Raw genomic sequence first — 19166 nt, forward strand, 5'->3', positions numbered from 1 at the left:
TTTTCACCATGTCAAGCATTCTAAAGCTGTCACTTAATACATGTGGACAACTTTAGAATGTTTTTAAAATGGTAGAAGTCACCTTTAGTAAAACTCACTGTATGAGTTTTAAATGTAAGGTGAACTGCAGTAGTGTGTCTCAGCCTACCTAGTTCGCCTTTATTGCATGCGTTTTTAACTGGGTCTTTTCAAAATGGTAATTACTAGTTGCTGCATTGTACAGCATCTGGCACTCCCTGCCTTCTACTCTACAGAACTGCAGCAAGGCATGAAACTCATACCAAACCATGGAAAGTCTATTAAGTTTTAAGGCACTGTACCTAACACGCTTTAAGTAAAGTGCAAAAGTTACGGGCCTTTGGAAATGCCTGCCCTTCATACGTATAGGCACCCTTAAAGTCTTCATGAACTTGGCGTAATCCTTGCTTCTTTTACAGTCTAATGCATCGGTTTTGAATGTCTGCCTCACTCCTCATTTGTGTCATTCAATGTTCATGGAAGAATTCTGTATAATAGCAGTTGTGCAAGGAATGAAAAATTCCATAAAGTGCCTCATTTTCTGCAGTTGCCCATGTGTCACCATTTAACTTCATCACTTGTTTTTTTAAGATCTCTGTTTCCATCTTCTTAATGTATTTTATTACCTTCCTAAAGCTGTCTGAGAGAGCCCAAAGTGGTTTGATCAGAGCTTCAAGGCATGCTGTGATGTTGTATCATGAAGAATCACATCAACCTCATGTGGGCTGCTCTGAAGAGGGCAGGAGTAGACTCAGGGTGCAGCCACACACCCCCTTTCCCTGTAAGGGGCATAGGTAGCGAGCTGTCTGAGCTAACTGGCTTGTCAGTGCTGCTGTTGGGAGCTGCTGCATTGGCACAGGAATGAACACTGTCACCACTCAGCCCTGTTTTCCCCTGCCACTGAAAACAGTGGTGGGCAAGGGAGCAGAGAGCTAAGCAGAAGCAGCATTCACCTCTTGGGCTCTGCCAGCAGCTGTGCTGACAAGCCAGTGAGCTCACTGCATGTGCACCACACAGCCAAAGGAGATTCTGGCCATACCCCTCCTACACCTCCTGGATATGCCCATGGAAGAGGGTATCTTGTTTCTCCAAGGGCATCCTATTCCTTCTCACTCTTCTTACTAGTCATAAGAAGTTTAGATACCCTGTGGCTTGTTCAGTAAATGCACAGTTTATTGAAACTGTTCAGAGAGTCTTCTGGTTATGTTTGTTGCACAACAGACCACTTGGGAGAGGTCTGTGGGCACCCTTTTTATGTAAAGGGAACCACACTTAGGAACAGCTGGGTTCTTTGTTTACTTGGGTTGAGTTTAGTCTGTGTGGAATCAAAATTACCTTTTCTTCTCTCTCATATAAGTTACCCAGATTCTTGTGTACCAGTTCAGATGCAGAAATTGTTCTTTCTCCTAGGGAGGAAAAAAGAAGAGGCAGGTGTAGACTATGACCAATATGACTGATGGTACAGTACAAAGAAGAATACTAAATTAGATAGCCCCTCCTTTCATCCAAGCAGTTCCCTCTTTGTTCTCTTTGACATGCATATCCTGTCCTGTGCAGGTCTGAAGTCCTGGGCCCTACCTACCCTGGGGTTCACTTTCAAAAACTGGCCAGCAACACTGATCAAGCTATACCACACTAGGACTATCCCCATAGTTTCTCTCATAATCTAATTAATTTAAGTAAGTAATAGCAATAAAAAAATCTTTAATTTCAAAAGATTGTTATGGTATCTTTCTCTCCATTCCGAATATATTCAGACCTATCAGCCCAGGCCCTTTCCTTATGATTTTCTATTGCCAGTAATGTGGCATAATAACAACTTACCTGTAGTCACCTCATTTCAGAGTTCTTTTCCAACTTAAGTCTCACTACATCCTTGTGAAACATTTGCCATTATAAAGAAGGGTAAGCTGAGACACAGTAAGATATAGTTATTACTTTGTGGTAACAGACTAAATAGTAGGTAGCATTAGAAACCAGTAGTTCTGACTCCCAGTTTTTGCTCTAGCTTTTAGAAAACTCTCCTTTCCCAAATTCATAAACTATGCTTGCATGAGAGCCTTTTAGGTTTGTCTTGCCTAATGAACTGGACTTGTAGACAAGTGAATTTTCTTTCAATTCTGGGGGTACCTATGATAAGTAGATGGGATTCTGAAGGAAGCATCTGGGACAGATTTACTGGTTACATTAACCTGCAGGTTATATGCTGAGTAAAAACCAGTGTGAATATCAAGCTAGCATCACCACAGCTATAGAATGGCACTCTTAGGGCGCTCCCAGACGAACACATGCGTGCTTCTTACAGCATCCCAAACCAGTTTGAGGTAATACAAGAGGCACGCTGCGAACGAAAAAATGTTCCCTGCACGGCATATTTGGAGTGAAAGCTCAAAATTTGATACCTGGAAAGTCAGATATCAAAAAAAAAAAAAAAAAAGAGGAAAAGGAAAAAAGCCCAGAAGCCAGTCCTCCAGAGAGATGCTCTGGTTTCTGGCCAGAGCATCTCTGTGGTGCTTCAGCTGCCCCAGAATGTTGCCCCAGTAAGGATGTGGCATGACTGGGACACAGGTGCTGTCACAGGTAAGTTAGGGATGTGGAGGTGAGGGGGTATGAGGAGTGGCAAGGGGTGTGGGGGGATGTGCAGTTTGTGGATGGGCTTGAGCAGCGGCTGCCACATGCCTGCCCCCCCACTTGCCCCTGCAGCCCATGGCAGCATGTGCTGCCTGATGCTATGGGCAGGACTTAAAGATGCTCACAAGTCTATATAAGCAGTGCTTACATCATGATTTAAAATCTCAGTTCAGAATTGGAGGGGGCGGGGGGGGGTTCAAACCTATTTTCAAATTCCAGTAGGATTGGGCAAATAAATTTTGCCCAAAAAAGGAGTTATTCTGGAATGGTTAAAATGTTCTGATCCAATATTTTTTAATGAAGTGTTGAGTGTGCTGATTTAAAATGGCATTTTCATTTTTTAAAAATTGACACATTTAAAAACAATTAAAAAAGAGATCACCTAAAAATGTGAAATATTTCATATGCTTGAAAAAAGATATTTCAGGTCAAATTGAAACAAAATTGCTGAGGGGTTTGGTTTTATTTGTTTGTTTCTCCAAAAATAATTTAAAATTCTCTTTTGGGTTGACCAGATTAAGAATACTTTTCCATTTTTCAGTTCTGCTACAGCTCTACTAACATGGGTTAGAAAATGAAAGATTTTATGTAATTGGTTTTCATTATATCTTGAGTACTGCTGTGTATATACCAATTGATTTTGGAGAGATGCTTAAGTGGGAAAGTATTTCTTGTTTCTTGACTGAATAGATAAAGTATTAATAGTTCGATTTAAATCTGATACATTTTATATGTGGAACAGAAAATCCATATCATTAAAGAAATGGACATAGTCAAATAGACCTTTTAAAACTCTGATTTGTGTGATCCTGAACACTAAACACACCTTCCAAGCCTTGTAGAATCCAGATCCTGACATTGTGGTTTACATTAAACCCTTTGAAATATTTTGTGATAGATTTTACCTCTTCACCTCAAGGCCAATATGCACTGTCCATCTACTTCTGGCATGCAGTTTTCTGGCTGCTTACCCACCCCCCTCAGAACTCACGCAGATTAATAATGGGAGAAAACAGGTCATTGAAACTACCTTTCATAAAAACAAACTTAAACACTCTCAGATAAAAGGTGCCTTTCTACAGTAAGGGATACAGTCAGCGTTCCATATACTAGTGCTATAAGCACAGAGTGTATGTACAATTGAGAAGCATCAGGTCAGACACAACAAAGGTTTTCTCACTTGAATACCTGACAGTCTTCAAGCAGCCTCTGAAGTGCAGGGGTGGAGATCTGAGAGAGAATACACTATCCTCCTAGTGATTTATTTGTTTTTCAAGAAGGCAGTAAAATTATACAACAGGAAGCATTCCTGTTCTGAGACCAGGTTGGAGTCAGGGGGAGAGATCTTGAATCTACTGTAGGCATTGACCCCACAGAGATGTAGAGACGTTTCCCATTCTTCTACCTGAACATGAAGTATAAATTAGTGTGCAGCTTTTTGCTGGGGTCCTTATGATTCCTTCTTTTCCCAAGATACCTATATTTTACCAGTCATCACCTACACCCACACATGGTCTTTTCCCCTCTCTTGTCCTTGGGCACTTCCATGAGAAAAGTATGTAATTCTCATCATGCCTGGTCTGAAAAAATAAACAAGAAAGAAGGAGCGCTCATATTCATGAGGTTCTTTCTCACCACAGAGAAAGGGAAATAAGAAAAGTTAGCACGTTGTCCATCTGTACCCAGTACCACAGCTATAGTGCATAGAAACAGAGTCTGGTCCAGGCAAAGTAAACACATTGGGAAATGTTCCCCAAAATTTTGGTACTGACAGTCTTCCAGATTTATCTGGTAATAACAGTGAGGCTTGGAAGCTCTTCACTTCTTAAGGAGCTTGTCTGAATGGAGCTCCTAGCAGAAGTCACTATAAGGGATGGCATAAAAACACTGACTGTAGGAAAGGTAATAACTCAAATATTATATTAATATTATAATGTTAAGTTCATGTAGAAAACAGCCATGCTGTCATCTTGCATCTCCAAAGACCTCTCTGCTGATAACCTAGTATGCAGTACTTCCCTAACTTCCATATTTCAACTGTTGTCTGTGCAGCTGCCTTATAATGGCTTTTTTTTTTAATTTGTCATTGTAAGTGAGGTCCCTGTTGAACCTTACCTTTGGGCAAGTTGAGTGAAGCTATTCTAACCACTCTTCTCCCCTAGCTTGACAACTTCCCATAAGTTCTCGAGTATTCTAGTTGGATTATGATGATTTATTTAGAATTGCATAAGGTGCTAGACTCATAGCTCTGGAAACTGAAATCAGCTGATCAGCCTCAAGATAGATGTGGCAGAGGCAATGTCAGGTGCTAGCTTCTGGGGGTGAGAGGGGAATTCAGCTTCCCTGTTTCCTCTCATTTTAGATGTATTCTCTTGTCTTCAGATGGCATTTGTGTTATGGTGTTCAGCACCCCTGAAGTATTGAACCCCAGTGATAGTATTTCTCCTACTAAGTGACACCTCTGCAGAATCTGTCACCAGTGGCACCAGTTTCTAGGTGTTACGTGGAGGATGTAACTGAGTTCGCGATCCAGCTAGGACAAATCAGGTCCTGATATCCCTGCTACATTCTGAGAAAACGTCTATACTCTAAAAAAAAAAATTGTGCAAGATTCTTACTCCTCGGTCTTAAATTCAAAATGTGAAACTAACTCATTAAACATCCTAAGCTTTTAAACTTTCCTTTGTCTTGGAGGGAGATGTAGTTAAGTAAAGTGTAATCTGGGCCCCCTTCTGGTCATCATGTGCCATTCCCGCCTTCCAGAAGTTTCAGGCAGTTTCTCATTTGCATCGGGCAAAGGAGCCCATAGAAACTCAGTCAACTGTGTGTCGCTGGTTTCCATTGGATTTGCTCTTCACCAGGATCCAGTAATGCCTCATTTGGTATCCTTTTTCATGTTACAGCCCCGGCTTTCAGTCAGGCCCAGTGTAGGCAACCCCAGCTTAACACTGTTTCACTTAGTGCTATTTTGCTATAGCGCTCATTTTAAATTGATACCCGATTTCACTTAGTGCTCGATGAGTTTTATTATAATGCTTGCAGTCACCATCTTGGGTCATCAAAAACAATTGCGGTCGCCATCTTGGGTTGTCAAATACTTTTGGTTTTGCTTAACGCTCGTTTTGGTTAACACTCAGTTTTTCAGGAACCAATTAAGAGCACTAAGCGGGGGTTGCCTGTATGGTGGTTGAAGTTTTAAGTGTTGTGTGTTTTAGCATGCTTCTTGTGGTGTGTATGGGTGGTTTCATTTGTTTGTTTTATTTTGTGTTGTTTTTGCCAGTGTTTCTGCTTTTGCTTTGGTGCCTGTTTTTCCAGTGCTTAGCACTTAGGCACTCAGGTGACCACCACTTTTTTCAGTGCTTTTAGGTTTGTGTTGGCAGAGTGTCACAGCTGAATGCTGAGTTTGCTAAGGCTACTGAGTGACAGTGTTTTCCCTTACATAAGCCTAACAAAAGAGCTATATTACCCAAATGTATGGCATCATTAAGATTGAAGACTTCACCAGTCATTGATCCTTGACATACTCAGACCTCTTCACCTAAAGTTGGTGGTAGTGAGTTCTGGTCAGCTGCTGTCTCCATAAAAGTGGCCCTCCATGTCATCACTGAATGGTGAGACTACTGGACTCACAATAATTAGTTGTTTTGAATCTGGAGATCTCAAATTTAAAATATACTGGCTGTGGATCCGCCTAACCTAGAATGGAGAGCTTATATAAAGGAATTGGACACCCAGGAAAAAATGGGCTTCAGGAACTGCTTTTGCTCATATACATCCTGAAAATAATGGGATTTATTTATAATAGACTTTCAGGGACCCAGTGTCTCAGTCCAATCCTTGTTTAAAAGGGACAGTCGGTCAGAACCCAGCAGAAAATGGATAACCAAGCAGGGTAGCAGTTTGCATGAGGCTTGTGGGAGGCACTGAAGGAATGAGAATGGTGTCTCCCCCACAATATAGTCCCTGGTCCCTTGTTTTTCTTCCAGGGAAGAATCCAAAACCAAAACAAGACTGTCAGTTTGTGACTGACATTCATGAATGTTCTTTGCATAAAAAATGTTAGCTCCATCTCAAGTGAGGACACTACAGATTAATCTGTTTACCATTCACCTGAACAAGAAAGTTGCCAATTATTTTGGGGGCTCCAAGAAAAGATACTTTCTTCAAACATTGTAAAAGATGGCTCCTATACTTTTTTCATTGGCTGCATAGATAGCAAAGTACTACACCATGATAGAGGCATTTTCAGTCATTTTAGTAATACCATACCAGTCCAGTAAGGTTTAGTTTGAGATCAAAGTAGTTCCATCAAGCTAAAATTGAGGCCCAGGTCATCATCTGAAGACCCAGGGAATCATGTTCTGTTCCATCATGGTAGTTTTCTCCGTGATAACTTTAGCCATGACATGATACAGATCCATAGGTATAGTGTCTCTTAGCAGGTGGTCTATATTCTCTTGGCTTCTTGGAAGCCATCTACCAGAAAGACCTAAAATATTTTCAAGTTGAAAAATTGTGTGATTCAGTCAGGCTCTAGTTGGACCTCTTTATTTGAGCAATTCAGTTATTTATTGACTATGTTATCGTTTTGTCTAAGTCCAACTCAGAGATTAATTCCATCAAAGTATGTTTGACAGATACACTGGTCTGTCATAGCCTAAGGTAGACCACTGTCTACATCCCCTGACAAGTATATTCACATAGGGCTTGACACTTTTATGCCCTTTACCATTATAAACCTTCCTGCGGCATGTGATATTTAGTGGTCTTTACAAATTCCCCTTTGAACTTACTTCCTGTGAACTTAAGCTTTTTTAACATGAAAAGATATATTTGCCTGGTCACCAAGGTATCATTTCATTGTGAATAAATTTCAGGCTCTAGTGTTTAATTCTCCCTTTACAAGATTTTACAAGGATGGGATTATCTCTGAACTCGTCTGAATTTCTTCTCCAGTTGGTATTGAAGTTCTGCTTTAATTAGCACATATTTGTCAAGACTTTTTCTACATTCTACATTTTTTATACATTTTTTACTCATTTTAGTGAGGCTACTAAACCGTAGCCTTGATGATAAAAGGACTGTAGAGTCCTACATGCTGCAAACTAAAGTCAGTAGACAGTCTGCTCGGTTTTGCTTATTGTAATACCAGTTCATCTGGCAAGGATTTAGTAAGAGGACTTTGTCTAAGTGGATATCCAGTTATATTTCACATTGTTAAAGATGACTGGTTTGAAGCTGGAAAACCCTTTCAGTGGTCACTCGATTCAAAATCAGGCTGCCACCATAATCTTCTTCATAGATGTTTCTGTCATGGATGTCTACAGATCAGCTGCATTAACTTTTCTGCACATACTTATTTATGAAGTAGTTTTTCTTGAGTTTGCCTTCCAGTGGGAATCTCATTTTGGATTCTGGATGCTTCAAAACTTGTTTCAAAAGTAGAAAAAAACAAGCTCCTATCCTCAGAAAGATTTGCTGTTCAGTCATGAAATATTTTATTTTCCGTTAGCTAACTTTTTCCCCCTTTGGCACAGGTTATGAGTCCATTCTGTTGTGCTTACACTGAGTTTGCCAGGAATCTTAGTAATACATATGTATTCAGATATATAAATATATGACACAGATGGCAGGCATGTTAAGCACAGAGGAGATTATTTACCTTGTAGTTCTGCTTTTCTGAAGATACCATCTTGCAGGATTTTCACTTGCCCACCTACATCCTTATAGTTTTGGAGGATCTCTTTCTTACATCGATAGTCATAATTCTTTTTTTCCTGAGAATGTCATCTTGCACTCGGTTGAAGGAACTGACTTAGATGTTCAGAGGTAGCATTTATGCTCATCAGAAAGCCTGACTAGTGCTTTCCCTGCTAACACTGCCCTCTGGTGGTATTGCACGAAAGAGTCACAGTCCAGGTAAGAATCCTGCAAGGTGACGTCTTCAGAGAAGCAACATTACATAAATTGTTTTTACTTCCGCTCTGGTTAAATACCCTTTGTCCTTCCTCTCCTCTGCCTCCATACTGACACACTTCTGATTGCGTCACCATGAGGTCCTTATTCTGGTATGGATGGCCCATGAAGCCATACACATGCTGTTCTGGGGATTTGCCAGTAGGTGGTACCTTACTGAGTCTTGTCACTGGACTCTGGGTAAGTTAAAAGTTTCAGTAGCCTGAGAAACCTAAGGTTCAAAAAGTAGTTTATGATGCCAATTGTAATAATCAGCTCTGCTTCTTGGTGACTGTGTTGCTTCTTTAAACCCAGCTTGCTGGCTGGACTTCTAACTTTTCCACTGAGTGCACACTTCCACTCAGTAAAGCTGCCAGGCTGTGGCTCGGCTACTGGAACCAAGCAAATTGCATATCCAACAACATGATGTTTCTAAGCCATGCTGGGTTACTTTTAAATTCCCTCCCTCCATCCTTTCTCCCATGAGAGCAGTTACAGAGCCCAGAGCACTCCCTTCCTTCTCCTTTTCCTGCCTCCCCAGCTCATGTCATTCTGAGAGTCAGGATCAAGTTGCTTTTGCATTGTGATTCTTGGCATAAGCCCCTCTCAAAATCATATTACTGTTCTGTGAGTGTAGCAAGGGCTTGAGACAGCCACTAGGAACAAAATACAAAAGAACCCATTAACATTCTGCATGCAAAAGCCAAATAATTTACTGTATACTACTCTGGTTTTATCCACAGAAGCCTGAAGCATTAACTTCTTCAGAATACATTTGCATTTAATCTGTTTTCAAGTTTTAGGGTGTTTGGTTTCATACCTCTTCTTGCAGTAACACTGTAGCAGTCAAATATGCATCGCAAGCACTGCATTGCATTTTTCATTTTACTGTCCCTGTGTAGAAACATACTGTTCCATCTGCTTAGAATTTAAATTGCAGAAATATAGCCCTCCCTACTGCATAGTGTTTTCACTAAGCCAAGCACAGAGTGTTGTTGTCCTAGTAGTCCTAACATGTCTGCTGGTTAAAAATACTTCAATTTTTAGAACTACCAGGATGATCAGTGCCATAGAATACTTAAAAATAAGGCAGAAGGTGGGGTAGGGTGGCATTAGAGACTAACTGGTTCAGAGAGACATGAGCTTTCATTGGAAACCTACTTCATCAGATGCTATGAATGGACAGCTTCAATTTCCTTAAAAAATTAGGTACCGTTGGGTATGAGAGATCATCCATTTAAACCCAGCTGAGTTTGATGTTCTCTCCATATCACACATGTGCACTCCATAATTCCTGTACAAAGTATAATATTAAGTTAGAGAGAACACATCAGTTACTTAAGGGTAATACACCTTATAAAAATGTTGTGCATAGTTATAGTTTAAAAAAAAATAGTGTTGGAAACTCAGGAAATTTAATTAGATACCAGAGTTTTGAAAGTATGGAATTAAGTAGTAAATAAATACATCAACTTCAGAAACACTTGAGAGAACTTCTCCCACCCATAACAAACAGATTGTCCCTATCAGTGGGCGTGTCTACACATGCAATTAATGCACATGAATAAACTCTGGAACTTATTGCTCTGGACTTTATTGCTCCCAGGTGTGCTTTTTGAACATGTACCCGGGACCAAAACACATTCAGCTGGATCAGAGCATCCCTGGCTGGTAGGGGCTCTAGGGAGTCAGCCTGCCAACTTATAAAGTTGGCTTCCCTCCCACTCTGCCCCCTCCCCCCCAGTTCAACATGTCATGGAGGAGCTGGCTAGGGCATGAGGGGGATTCAGCACAGGGCTAGCTAGCAGGCAGCCCTCATACTAAAGCACCCTTGTGCTAGCTGGGGCAGCATTTACGCGTGCTCTGCTGCAGAGTAAAAAACTCTGCAGCAGGATAGTTAACCTACTGCCGAGTTCATTAATTTACTGTGGCCTAACAGGAACACATGTAAACATCCCATGTAGATGTGCCCAGTGGCCACAAAAGTGAGAATTTCTTACACTTCATCATATTGGACTCTGGCCTTTTTTATGACCATACTTAGTTCATAGATAAGGGCATACTTTATCAGTTACTGATTAGACACTGAAAGCTGTCATTCCTAAGTCTTCATTAAGATTCCTTGGGCCACTGACTGCACAAGTGTCATTAAACACAGAGCTAGTTCCTGTATCTGTGCATACAGACCTGCTAAACTTAGGTTGTTAAATAACAGCACATACTTGAAAAGCAGTTTAAAAACTTTGCAGGGAAAGAGTTAATGTTTTGCAAGAGATGTTAACTAACTTTTTCTTCATTTCAATACATATGTGTGCTCCCTAGAGGTATAATTTTGCTTCACAGATTTAATAAATATAAATGTTTTGCGGGTGGGAGCATGTGCTGTGACAAATTTCACCAAAATACAAATTATAGCAGGAATATATTGTTTAAACAAAGTAAGTAAAACTGGGCAAGTCTTTTCCTGTGTGTCATTACCTACTTGCTTTCTTAACAAATCTCTACAGAAACCAAGAATACTGTATAGGCTGCACACTTCAGCTGTGCAAGGGGGTGCTTCATGCTGTCCAACAGGTACCCTTCTAGTTATCAGAAGATGGGTAAACGGGCTTTCACACTGACTTATCTAAATGTGTAAACTAGGCAGAACAAGCTATTCCAGAACAATTTATTTTGCAGTACCTATTCCAGAAATAGCCTTCCATGTTCCAGAATTACCACACTCGCCAAGTGTGCACAGTTTCCACACAGGAAGCATTTCTGGAGTACTACAGAATTGCTTATTCTACAATAGCTACTCTGCTCAATTTCTCCCATGTAAACAGGGGCTCAGGAAAAGTGACCAGAGAAAAATTTAAACCGTAATTTGAGTTCCTAAAATGTTAAACTGCTGTTTGTCCCTTCTCTAAATCTGATGCTCCAGCCCAGGCCTTCCCAAATTATGAACTTTCTAAAATAGGGACTGCCTTGGTCTGATTAGCTCATTCAGTGCCAGGTCTGACAGTGTGTCGGTCACTGTCCAGGACCCTCATTTAGTTCCACTATATAAATAATAAAAATGAACTGATATGTGTTGTTTTGGGGTTTTTTTTGCAGCTTCATGATGAATTAGAAAAGGGCGAGAGGGACAACGCAGAGCTGCAGGAATTTGCTAATGCCATCTTACAACAGATAGCTGATCACTGCCCTGACATCCTGGAGCAAGTCGTCAACGCACTTGAGGAGTCGTCATGACCTCAGCCACTAGCCCCTAGGAGCAACAGAGCTCGTGGCCAAGCCCAGTCAGTCCAAGGAGTCATGTGAAAGGAAAGGAGTGTGAGAGAGACAATGGAATAGGAATTTTTGGTGCACCTTTTACAAAGAAAAAACCTCTATAAACTACATGCTATCTTGGTTCTCCCAGTCTATGACTGCTGAATCCAGTTTGCATTCATCTTCTCACTGCCTTTCTACTTTGGAATCTGTCTCCCAGTTAACTTTCTTCTTTGTATTAAGGCTTTTGGATACATCTAAGCAGAAAATGTCTGAGTCCACTAAGCACAGAAGAGGGCATCCACTGGACACAAGCAGTTCTTTGTGAGGTCATGGAAGGGGGCGTTTGCCTTTTGTTCTTTTGTTGCTGGTTTGTTTCTATGAAAAAGTAAAACCTGAATTTTTTAATGCTAAAACAGAGCATGCTCTACTTATGAGCTGCAGCTGACCTGCATCAGCTGACAAGCTCAGGATTTGCTGCCTGTCTAAATTTCTTATGAAAAGGAGGGAAGTAACACCAGGTAAAGAGAGAGCAAGTCTCTCTGTTTGGTCTTTCCATCCAGCAGCTGTGGGGCAAGATAGGCACGTGGGTGCTTTTTTGTTGGTTAGTCTGTTTACTTAGCCTCACTTCTGTTGTTACTGAACTGGCTCTGATGTGCCAAATGTGGCTTATTTTCAGATTGTTTTCTTTAGCTCTTGGGGTCTTACTTATGCTTTTGCACCATCATGTACCTCGCCTCTGCCACTTGCTTCTTGTTTTCAGAGAGTTCCCTTCCATCAAGCAGGTCAGCCTCCAAACATAGTGTGTACCTTACCCAGTGCTAATGTTTCAGGCAGTGGTTTTGTGAGCTCTAATTGCAAGCAGAGTAGTTCTAGCATTATCTACATAAGAAAGCTGCACCAGTTTGAGTAAAGAGGCGATTTTTAAATCAGTTAAGATAAATGGGTAGAATAGGCTATATGGACACTCTTGCTTTAATATAAATGAATTTCCTTTTGATTTTTCTTAATTTGATTAAGAATCAGTTTAAAGTGAATGGAAGTAAGTCATTCTTAAACTGGACTAAGAAAATTTACTTTGGGGTTTGCACCCATTTAAATGAACTAGTTTACAGTTACACTTTTAATTAAACCACTGCAACTCTATTGCCATCCATCCTTTGCCTTTGCCATCCTCATGATAGCCAATACTGGCAAGAGATATAACCTCTAATAAGTGATCTGTTTGTTATTGCCTTAGCAAATTAGAAACTAGTCCAGTGATAAGGCTCCAAAGGTCCATTCATACCTTTTGCTCTTAGTGTGAAGACATGATTTTGCCCTGGGTGCTATTTGTGTCTTCAGTGTGCTTCTGTTGACACCCACAAGACTGAATTATTTGGCATCCCCCTACAAGATCACTAAAGGAATTATTCTCTGTTGGACTTTTGGCTCTCTAACACTAAATGTTAAGAAAATAGACTTTTTCTCTTCTGTTACATTAAGAGAAAAGGGTACATTAGACATTAATGCAATAGTGCTGAGATTGCGGGCTCTTCAACTGCTTTCCCATCAGGTTTGTTTCAATGGTGAATGCCCTTCCTACTGATGCAGGAAGCTGCTCTACCACCAACTGATCTTTCAGAACCTAGAAATATCAGTTGTTAAGTATCAAAATCCAAGCTTTTGGAGCAGGCTCTCCCCATTCAGAACCCACATTGCAACTCCTGTAACCCAACCCTGAGCTTATATCACTGCCACTTATGCTGCCCAAATCCTACAGTGCCTTTAGGTTTACTCTCTATTTCCTTGTCTTTCACACCTGCAGCACAGCTCCTCTGCCTTTCTTCTACCCATTGTTCCAACTTTTGGGGGGACTGATCCCTCTGCAACTGGCAAACATTTGAGTGAGTCAACATTCACCCTTTGCTTATCTGAAAATTGCACTAAAAGTCCAGGCAAGAAAGGCATCTCACTTGCATTCCTTAAAATGTAATGAGCAGTTCAAAATAAATCCTTTGCAAGTTTGTGAAAGGATCCAGTAGGTCATCCATTGCCAGCAGCAAACCACATCAGGGAATTCAGTATTCTCTCATTGGCATATACAGGGGAACATTTTAATCTGAGGCATCCTTTAGAAGGGGGAACTATGTCAACAACCTTGGTGTTAATTGGTTTAGAAAAAAAAAAGGTCTGCTTCTCAGTTTCCTAATGGGAAGTTCATAGCTTCCTGTCCTTGCTTTGCAAATCAAGAATTATAGCTTTAGTTCTCACTGCAGTTATTGCTTCTGTCTGAGCCTTTTCATCATCGAACAGGAAAAGAGTGGGAACCTGAATGTTTGCAAGGGTGACATACTATGTACCGGAAGGCATATAGACAGTGACTGTATATACCACTGAGCCATGCCTCATACCAGAACCAGCCCTTTGGCCCTATTATTTGAGTCAGCACGTTTTGATAGGAGCCGTAGTTTTGAAATCTTTCTCTTGCTTTTTTTCTTCATTGCCCCTAATTACTCACTGTAGGAATTTAATGCTGCCTGTAAAACCATCATAGCCATCAGCCTAACATCATCCCACCACCACCACTCCCTGACTGTCCCATTAACTTATATGGTCAAATCTCCAGCTGCCCATGTTCCCTGCTGTAAAACAATCCCTTCTCTGTGAGAAACTGTGGAATTTCTCTTATCGATGCTTCAAATGACTCCTGCTCATAAACCTCTTACTGAGATGCTCCTTGATAGCACTTTGACTATAGGGTAGGGGGAAGGGACAGGAATGAGTGGTGGTCATTTGTGGCTATTACAGCAATTCCATGTTTATTGCATGGCCTGTAAATCACAAGAAAGCTCCAATTTTCAATGCTGGGATTTCTGGAACCTTTAACTTAGCTGCTACCATGTGGCTGTGCTTCTGAAAGTGGGTGCAAGGCCTATGTATTGAAAACCAGTTCAGTCCCACTGTTTACACTCAGTGGTGCTCCCACCATGTTCTCTGAAGAGATTTGTGAAGGAGAGCTAATTTGCACACTGCCCATTAGGTCTTCATCTTTGAGCCACCCAGTTGCTGTTCTCTCCAGCTGGATTGTTGTGCCCGTCTACAATTTCTCCAATTACCTATTGTCATCTTCATGTCCACCTACATCTACTACCTTAAACGTTGATTCCCCAGTAAAGTGCTTTCAGGGAGAGAACAAGCTCTGGTTTGGGAACAGCTCTGATCTAACTTGATCTCTGGTAAACCATTGCAGGTAATCTCTATGATCCTACTTAGATAGAGGTCCTATTATGTTGAATATTCATGGGAATGGTCTAATTTAAAGGAAAGGTGACTGACCAGGATTTAAGGCTGAATATGACCTATCTTAACTTTTTTTTTCTTTTATGGAGTGTCACACCACTGGCCTTAAGGTAACTCTTGGACTTAGCTGATATGCAGCCCATCATAAGGTAGCATATCATGTGCCTAGCAGAATGGGTGCATGTGTGTATGGTATTTGGTAGCTCTTTTAACTTGATACCTCCCTGTTCTGCTTCCAGGGAGATCAAGCTACAGTGTCCAGTAAACACAGCTCCAGTACAATGCCATAGTAGTCCTGGCAAATTCATCTGCCCTTGGTGTTTCCCTGCCCTAGAATCTAGTTTCCAAGAATAACACAGAATGTGTGAAGAGGGGTCCTGCAGGATTTTGCTTAGTCTTGCCACATTAACAGAGTTCAGTTTGCTGTGTTATAAAGGTTTTGACTGCTTTCAAGTTCTTTTTTTTCCAGATATCAAAGTGTTCATTTGTAAAGCTGCTGAAAGATTCATAGACAGGAAGAGCTCCCCATAGTTAATATTACCTTAGGGTTTAGATGTAAGTGGAGCTCCCTGAATTTTGTGCCTAGTGTACACCCTGACACTCACTCCACCTGTTCACAATCCCCAAAAATCCAGTTTCTTCTTTTCCTCTGCACCAAACCTCTTCTAAAAACACTAATGAAAAAGGACATGACAGCACTGGAAATATCTTGAGCATAGTGACACTATTTCTAATTAGAGGAAGAGCTGACTGAAGCCCATCCCAGGTAAAACTCTAAGCTTCTGATATTGTCTCTTACATTGGCAAGATCTCCATCTATAAAATGCCAAACCCTCTTTGGAAGAACCAAGCTTCAGCCAAGCCCAGGAGGGTGGTGGGTGATGGTCATGTGATGCAGAAGTGTCTATGTGCTGTTTCCAGTTGTACTACTGGACTAATGTCTGCTCTAAAACATTTTTTGGTACTTGGTGTCTTTCTAAGTATTATGCACAAGGGAGTGCTAATATTATAGATCCCACCTGCCAACACAAACGTCTACCCACATACACGCACACACACCCATATCCACCTTGCTTTCTGAACCCAGTGGTATATTTTTACTTGCCTGTAGTGCTCCCACCCATAGCTGCTGCTAATGTTTACTGTGTTGCAAATTTTTTGTTTCTGCTAATGGGTTAATGAAGCAGGGTCCCCATTCCCATACCCCATCGTCAATCATTGCCAGAAAGGGTTCTTTACAAAGGGTGGTGAATATATGCTGATTCCGATATAAAGCAGAAGTTCCATTCCACAATGTACCTATTCCACAATGACTTTGATGAAATAAAAAGGAAAACAGTACAATCAGGGTGTCTGGGGTTAAAAGAAACCCCTACTCAGTGAGCATCTGCACTGAACCAGAAAGCAAGAGAGATGGGAAACTGAAGGTTGCAGATAAATAACACTGCCCCAGTGAAGCCAGTGGGGTGAAAGGGTCAGACATAGGGCATGCTTGGACTGCCACAACTGACAAGATAAGCTTTCCTCTGCCAATCACTTGCTTTTGTCAATGTCTTGGGAAATCCAAGTGTTGTTTTTTAAAACAATGTTTTTAATTGTTTTTTCCACCTAAGCAGAAGCCGTACACTATGGCAAATCTTTCTGAACAAAATGGCTGTGTCCGCTGACTATTTTTAAAAAAAGAAAGAAAAGAAAGAAAAGAAAAACTGTTTTGAAACTTTTTAGTGTCAAAAGCATAAACACAAGAATCCTGACTTTTTCCAGTGGGTGTGGTGAGTGATGTAACCCTGTCATCGGTATTGTCCCTGACTTTTTCAGGGGTAATTTTTTTCCTGTTTTGTTTTCTGCTTGTTGATATTGTCTGTGTGGTCCTAAGGCTGGGGCAGTTACCAACAATGTGTGTCTGTCATCAGATTTAAAACAAAGATAGTAGTAGAAATGAAAAAAGATGTGTGTTAAAAATATAAAACTAAATGTCATCAAAAGGAATTCAAGTTAGGCAGTAGCAAAGCTCAGAGTCCTCTTCCCAGGTTTGTGAGGAAAAGGATTTGAAGGCTCCTGTTTATCATAAATGGCCTTTAACAGACTACTGAGGGCAGAATAGTTTGGCCTGTTAGGAAATGTTACTGGCCCTATATTGTATGTTCTTTCTCTCCCTTGGTTCTGCATTGTATCTACTAGATTTAGAATATAGAAATGGGGAAGGCAAAAAGTTATCTTAGAAATCAGTCTTTACTAGGAATAGTTACTAGTGTTGGGTGTCCTGTAGACTGTCAATTTTTGGTGCAAGTAGAATTTTCAGACATTGTCTGTTGAATTGCACCTGTAAATTGTGTAGGCGTGTGCAGATGTATACGAGCATTGTCAATTAGCAGTTTACACATGTGCATGCTTACTTTGCAGGTGCCTGTTTTTAAAAAGTGTATTCTTTAAAGTCCAGCATGTGTCGTGTTACATTAAAGGACTTACAGCCCTTTGCTGCTATAGTTCTGTGAGAGACTGGACCATGTAAGAGACACTGTCAATTTGAAACTGCATGTATAGCAAAAAACACATTTCTTTTGATAGTGATGCTTAAATTATTTTAAATTAATATGTTTTGTAAAACCCATCTTATTTTTCACAATGGCATTTGTTTGCTTTTTGCACTTCTTCTAGCTTGGACATTGAAAATCAAGTCAATGTCACCTTTTTCAGGTTCTCAGTGCTTTTTATTTGCTTGAAACAATTTTTTGACTTGGAAATAAAAATTATAAAACCATTTATATTAATATTATGTACTTTTAGATGTTGTAAAAACTTGGTTATCTAGAATCTAAATTATGAGCCAGACTTTTGTAGACACTAACCCTTTAACAGACTTTTCACCAGGCAGACAGCACTCCCAGGACCAGGTCATTCTCAGTGCTAGTGAAGTGTAATGGCTCTTTTGCATTTAAATCCATCAGCCTCAGTAACTGCAAAGAGCCCTGTTTTCTTTGTGGCCTGTACTCTATGACAGACTTGAAGGCAATTAAGTTTGACCTTTATTGATGTTCTTGTTAGTAGATCCTGAGGATGCTGTGTTGGTAAAATAACACAGTTCTGAAGGAGGGTGAGTCAGATGGAACCATAGACAGGGGAATGATTTCTGTGCTGATCTAACATGTTGTTCCACTAAAACAGTATTGCTGTTTACCTCTGATTCACTAAATGAGGAGGGCTGCATGCCAGAGCCTGTTATACCAAATAGTTCATGGAAGTAGCCTGGGGGACTGCCATGAGGAATAAAAATGTGTGGGACAGTTGACACATTCTACAGACTGGGATCCCTCATTTGCTTTGGAAGAGACATGTTGCACTTTAGTGGAGGAGGAGATGAGCTTTGGGTATAGTCTGCCATACTTGAGTTCCTTTTGGAAACAGCAGCAGCAGGAGACATTGATGTCTGTGATGCAAGTGTGCACGCTGCCTTCAACTTGTATGTGTTTTATTGCTGGAGTCATGTTACTGACTGGATAATGAAATTGCAAAGAAAATGTGTTATATTCAATTTTGCCTTGATAATATAAACACGTTGTTCATTTTTTCTTCTTTTTTTATTCACAAACTAAATTCATCAGGAAATTATAAAATTATTTAAAAACTCTGTGCTGTCTCTTCTTTTTCAGTCCCATTATGTCTTATGCAATGTTTTTTCCCCACAGATCTGAAATGTGGAAGACTGGGAGAAACCTGTATATTCTCCACACTGGGAATAAATATACAGCTGGAGATTGAAACGAGTATATGGCAATGCAGAAAAGAATGCCAGAGAGTAGAAAGTAAAAGGACAGTGGTAACATTAATCAAAAGAGAAGGTAGGCAGGTATTTCAGGCAGTAAACTAGGAATACCTCTTCAAACTTGAAACTCAGATAAGATCAGCCAGAAACAATTGAAATGTTTGGATACCACTGCAAGGAGCTTGGGCAATAAATGGAACAATCAGAACGCCTGGAATGGGGCATGAAACCAGATGTTTTATGAGTAACAGGGATGTGGTGGAAT

At 40.5% G+C, this 19166-nt stretch overlaps 1 protein-coding gene across 9 annotated transcripts in view; it reads left to right on the forward strand.

Annotated features, from left to right (window-relative positions):
* The window catches only part of ERC1 (ELKS/RAB6-interacting/CAST family member 1), a 478195-nt gene extending 459429 nt beyond the window's left edge, over positions 1 to 18766 (forward strand). For all 9 annotated transcript variants that reach the window (XM_090043415.1, XM_090043421.1, XM_090043417.1 and 6 more), the window contains one exon: positions 11701 to 18766. In XM_090043415.1, the coding sequence (XP_089899541.1) occupies positions 11701 to 11838 (138 nt within the window). In that variant the 3' untranslated portion in view covers positions 11839 to 18766. The remainder of the gene's footprint in view (positions 1 to 11700) is intronic.
* The last annotated feature ends 400 nt before the right edge of the window (positions 18767 to 19166 follow it).

Source organism: Crocodylus siamensis, chromosome 4 (assembly GCF_052110815.1).
Source record: "Crocodylus siamensis isolate JL-2025a chromosome 4, ASM5211081v1, whole genome shotgun sequence".
NCBI lineage: Eukaryota > Metazoa > Chordata > Crocodylia > Crocodylidae > Crocodylus > Crocodylus siamensis.